At 39.0% G+C, this 5,865-nt stretch overlaps 1 protein-coding gene across 1 annotated transcript; it reads right to left on the reverse strand.

Moving 5' to 3' along the window:
* Positions 1–279: 279 nt before the first annotated feature.
* Positions 280–5,865, reverse strand: tapbp.1 (TAP binding protein (tapasin), tandem duplicate 1). Its single transcript, XM_034892152.1, has 8 exons — positions 5,671–5,865; positions 4,341–4,532; positions 3,196–3,444; positions 2,733–3,092; positions 2,033–2,356; positions 1,500–1,601; positions 1,199–1,227; positions 280–1,040 (listed from the first exon to the last, which is right to left on the reverse strand). The coding sequence occupies exons 1-8, from the start codon at positions 5,729–5,731 to the stop codon at positions 1,029–1,031; spliced, it is 1,329 nt and encodes a 442-aa protein (XP_034748043.1). The 5' UTR covers positions 5,732–5,865; the 3' UTR covers positions 280–1,028.

Raw genomic sequence — 5,865 nt, forward strand, 5'->3', positions numbered from 1 at the left:
ACTTGATGGGGCCCAGTCAAACCCAGACGCTACCTCCAGCGGCCCCCAAGTAAGTTGAGTTTGAGACCCCTGATCTAAGGAAACACCTTTTCCCCATAATATGTAAAATAAAATAAATTATATTCTGATATTTTTCGGGTTATTTTTTAACAATGTGGCACACCAGCAGGCTTCACGGTCATTAATAATCAAATATTAAAAAATATTATGTTTTTTTATTTCACTTCAAATGCATTCAGAAGTTATTTTAGATTTTTTATATGTGCTTTGTTTGTACCATTTCCTTCACACATTTATTTAAGTTTAATTTTGCATTACAGGCTGTTAGAGAATCATTTCTACCAAATCATAATGACAGTAATACCATGACACACAAACACACAATTAACAAAAAATGTTAGAATATACATAAATTATATTCTCTGTATTTACAAAAAAGATTTAGCTCATGGGTTTGCACAGTTTACTCTAATATTAATTTTACTGTCCTGGGTCTTAAAAAATTAAATTATTCTTTCTCTTTCTTAAACACACACACAAACAAAAGTGATCATCTCTGGTCTCTCAAAGATAAAAAAAAATTGGCTTATACACATAGAGAAGCATCCGATGGAAGGACTAGCATTTCCAACTTGAAGCTTATGTTTATACACATTACCATATCAGAATTCCTCAAAGTTTCAGACCATTTTCCAGTGTCCATGACGTGAGACAGTATGTACACAGTGGGAGCCCGCAATTACATAACAAGCTATATTGTTTAAAAGTAAAAGAAATACCACAACAAACGTGTTTAGACTGAGGAGAAGCCTTTTTAAGGAATATGTCCCTGTTACACTAGCAAAAAGGTTTGTCTATTCCTACATATTTTAACTATTTGAGCAAAATAGTGAAAATAACATCTAACGCAAGCAAGCTTCTCTCTAGATCTGTGGGGGAAAAAATGACTCCAAAACCCCATCCAAGATATCAAAACAGACAAGGTTGCTGGTTCGGTATCCCACCAGAGCAGCTGACTTCATTCTTCTTTACTTGTCTTTCTATAAGTGGAAAAAGTGAAAAGTAATTATTGAGAGGAAACATGCAAAATACCCAAGAGCAGCTCCAGGGTTATAAAATAGAAGTGAACGCAGAAGTGGTTCATTTAGATAGAGATTCAGAATTATAAATTATGTAGTATCTGAAAAAGTAACATTACCTTGTTTTGTTGAACAGCCTCATCAGTGCCTGTGTACAATGAACAGACAAAAAGTCATATACAGAAATGAAAACTAAATCTAAATATCGTAATGTATCTTATTCAAATCGTAGTCAGTGTTGAAGGCACAGCATTTGGCAGGTACTGCATGCTTTAACAATCTTATGTAGTCTTAATCATGAGAAAGTAATGCTCCTTCTTGCAGTTTTACATGATTAAATGGGTGGAGACCATTATTAACTTCATAAATGATTATTATTACTGTCCGTTAACATGGCATTTCTTCTGTCTTATTTGTTACCTGAGCCGGTGAAGGTCCAAGACACAAACTTGATAAGACCGTAGAGTACTAGCGCTACACCGACCATTGCCATTGAGTCCTCAATGGAGGGAATACTGAACCCTGAAAAGAAAAAAGAATATAATTCATATTTGATTCCCATTTCTATGACTTGTATTTTTGTTGACAAGCTTGATGTGTCATCTTAGTTGTTTTTTAAAATCAAGCTAATTATCTCTTATGTCCATTCATATGAGTATGATCATTACTGGCTCACTGCATAATATGGCAACAATCACTGAGCAACAGTCCCTCTATAGCATATGTCAGAAGAGACATCAATGATTTACATGATGATATTCAGCATGTTACTGGTGCTTTAACACACTTGTATTTTAAGTTTTCCAAAGTATAATAAGTAATCAAACGCAGCGGTAGTTAATATGAAAGGTTTACTTAACTAGGTATCCAAGCAGGTAGAGACTTTCATTGAAACCCATTTAAACCCCATTACCAACATCTTCATAAACGACAACACATTTCTTCCACATTACCGATGGCATTGAGGGTCACGCTGGCCCGTCGTGTGCCTCCGGGATGGACAGCCACACAGGTGAGCTCCGCTCCTCTGGCCAGGTCCAGCTTAGTTGAGTCAAGCTGCAGCCGGGTGCTCTGGGTATAGGTCCCATCCCAGGCCTGCCTGTGGCCCGTAACGCTGCCTGATCCCAGAGGGCTGGACTTCCCATCTGCGCCTTTTAACTCCCAACTCAGTTCCAGGGAGAGAGGGGCAAAGCCAGACGCCTCACACTGGACAGTCAAAGTCTGCCCAGGAACAGTAAGGGGCAGAGGGGAGGGGTGGATGGAGAGGGATGGAGGTTCTGGGTAAAAGGAAAAAAGGGTATATTAGCAAAAAAAAGAGGAAGACAATAACAGACACTTCATATAATCTTTAGGTTCCCAATTCAATTTCACTAAGTGCTCTTAATGTCTTTTAAAAATAATTGGTATGTTTCAGGGTTGTTTGTCAGCAGATACTAAACAAAGCCGGCTATATGTGACAGAAACTGAGTAATGGTGCACTTGAGCACATTTCCTCCGTGTATCATCGTCTCCAGTCCCGACTCGAGGAATGCTTCAGAGAGTGGACATTCTTTGACAGCAGAGGACCAGGGTGGAAAAATAATTTGACAATTACCATTTTAAAAGCATGATTATCTTAAAACACACAACAAAAAGTAAAATCTTTTCCCTCACCTACAATCTCAAGCTCCACTGCCACCTGAGCCACAAGGTACGGCAGATACACCGTACAAATATACATCCCGGAGTGGTGCACTTTAGCCTCCTGCAGGATCAGAGACGCATTTCCCTTCCTGTGTAAACCCTCAAAGTCCAGTGTGGCCCCATCCTCTTTTGCATCAGCCATGCGGTCCGTTTTGCCGTCGTAAGCCAGAACCAATCGCCCGTCACCTCTGAACTGGTAGCGCCACTCTACGGCAAAACCCGATCCAGATAAAGGCCAGGAGGGGTCAACCCAGAAGCTGCAATCCAGCAGCACAGGTTCCCCGAGTCTGGTCTGCACTGCGACTGTTTTACTGGTCAAACTGAGAATTACTGAGGAGACAGATAGAAGGAGAGAGTCAAACTAACACATATGACTGAGATGAGATCAACGTTTTTGTTCTACTTTGGTTTCTGGGTCGATATAAACCATTACCATTGTGCTCTTTGGTTGCTGTGGGAGCACGCGTGATAGTGGAAATGGCCAGCTCTTTATTGAGACCCTGAATGGCAGTTGAAAACCAATCAGCCTGCAGGTAAATGGGGCTTAAGGCAGAGTCTGTGAGTGGAGCAACCCATTTGAGGGTGGAGGGCTGCGGCAGGAAGGGGTTGATCTCACACTGGGGCTTCTTGATTGATCCTCTGGGAGGGTTCAGAGAGCGCTGGCAGAGAGTGGCAGCTGGGTCTGAGGAAAGAAGAGTCAGAAGGGTCACGTGGATACAGCGTTGTGGAATAAGTAGATCACAGATGCTCGTTTTTCTTATATGTAAAGAAATGTAATTTGACCAGAGAACGGTAGATTTATCTAAAGAGGAAGATGGTGAAAAGATGGATATTAGGCCTGATTAAAAAAGATTTCAACAATTGAAATCACAATACTTTGTTCTTTACCGATAAATACCTAATCAATTATGCTGACAAATTAGTTTAGTTTAGCCTGGGAAAAAATAAAGAAATAAATCAGAACCCAGATGGAGAGATGTTTTAGACTGTGAAGAACTTTCCTTATATATTATATATATATTTTCTAAAGTTAGGTTCCGGACTAGGAATGGGTCGCAGACTATTTTTCTTTGGTCAACAATCAGCAGGGTAAATGCATAACAATGCTATGATATGTAAATCATAGACATATAGTTGTTTTTTGCTCCGCTGATCTGTTGAGCTCAAATTCTGTGTGGGGACCTTTTTTTTTTTTTTTAGCTCAACACATTCACCTATGTTTCAGTAACTATTGTAAGGGCATCCTTATACTGGGATCAGCCCCAAAAGTCATACTGGGGCTGTGAATGTGTGCAGTTCAGAGAGATGTCATACAAAAGTGCAATAATGCTCAGGTATAATGACATTTTATGGACCAATAGCACTTACAGTATATATTTGTGGAGGCATATAATTTACCTTAAACTACCGCTGGCTCTGTAGTGTTACACACTTGCATCGCATACTGTATACACACACAAACATTCGTACTTGCGTGCGAAATTATACATAAAGCATAATTGCACACATTCATTGTCCTTCACATCTAGATAAAATGTGTGGTTACACATCCTGTTCAGTGTGTCATTTAGAACTTACCGGTAATAAAGTAGACTCTGTCGGGGTTGATGTCGGATGGAGCCTGTTTGAACTGTGCACTGTGGCCGTGTGTGTCTGTTCTGATGTGAAGCAAGGATTTTTCCTGACTCGTAGCTGCAGTTAGACCTCCTCCTCGACCAGTTTTCTCCTGCACAAACCAGCACTCCAACACTGGACAGCTGCTGCTGCAGGCTAGACAATAGATTCAACAAGAAATTAAACATATTTACGGAAAAAACACTGTGAAACAGAAGCATAATATCACATTTACACAATATTGTGGTATTGTAGTAGATAGCAGTGCGTAGTCTTTAGTGGCAACACTACGACAATCCCCTAACATTTACCAATGTATCATCATTTTGTGTATCTATTCTTCCAAAAACTTATAACAAAGGAATGTACTGTAGTTGCATTAAATAAGGTAAGTTGCTGTAGCTAAATACAAAATACACAAGGAATTATGACATTGAGTTTAAAGCTTTGCAGGAATTAAACTATGACAAATACAAGTATAACTGTGATTATTTTTGCTGTAACAAATACGTTGTGGTTGACTGCAGCGTGTCACAGTCTTACTTTCATTTTTATTCTCTTGCTTTTTCATTTACATGTTTGGACTTTAAACATTAATTCTGACTAAATGGGCAGCACCTTATTCTGTAAAAAGTCCAAGAAAGTTCAAGCATGTTTTGCAATTTGTTAATTTACCTGTATTATGATGTTGATGTATTTTATTGAGGGAAAGACACCGTGTTTGTTTCCACTGTTGATGCTGGGTGTAACTGTTTCAGCCATGAGAGTGCCCTACTGCAATGGACACCACCACCACATGTTCTCACCACACCCCCTTTAAAAATATACGTAATTTAACATAACCTATAATAGGTAAAACGTATACGATGTATAGGAAATTACTTTAGACATATTATACGACTGGATCCTATGCTAAATTCGGCAAATGTATGTTTAATGAATACATAACATACAATAATTAATAGCCTGAAATATTAAGTTAAAGTATGAATCGTTTGGCACTGTCATCCTCCAAATTATAAAATAAGACTTTTTTATTTGGCTTTCATGAAATAAATAATACATATTCTACTAGTGCACTGCAGCCTACAACATCACTTCATTTATACATATATTTAACATATGCTCTCATATGCACATTTAGGCTCAAGCTAAACATGATTTCCCTCGGAATTTTTAATTCTCGAGGAAAGGAGCATCCGTGCTACAGGTGCAGAAAAACTCAAATGAGCCTTGTTCGTGAATTTGGACAGCAGCACAGTTTAAAGACAGCATGTCAGCTATGTAACCTTACCTTTAATGAAGCAGATTACGGCAACCAGGGACAGTTTGTAGATCGTAGAGAAGTCGGTCATGATTGTACGTCTTCGCTTTGCTGCCAGGTTACGTTAACAGGCTACTCCTTGCTGCGATGGCACAGACAAAGTAGATTTTATTGTTGGTTTTCCCCTTCACCTCCGGGTTCATTTAGTTTCACTTTCACTAAGTC

This window comes from Etheostoma cragini, chromosome 14, assembly GCF_013103735.1.
Source record: "Etheostoma cragini isolate CJK2018 chromosome 14, CSU_Ecrag_1.0, whole genome shotgun sequence".
In the NCBI taxonomy this organism is placed as follows: domain Eukaryota; kingdom Metazoa; phylum Chordata; class Actinopteri; order Perciformes; family Percidae; genus Etheostoma; species Etheostoma cragini.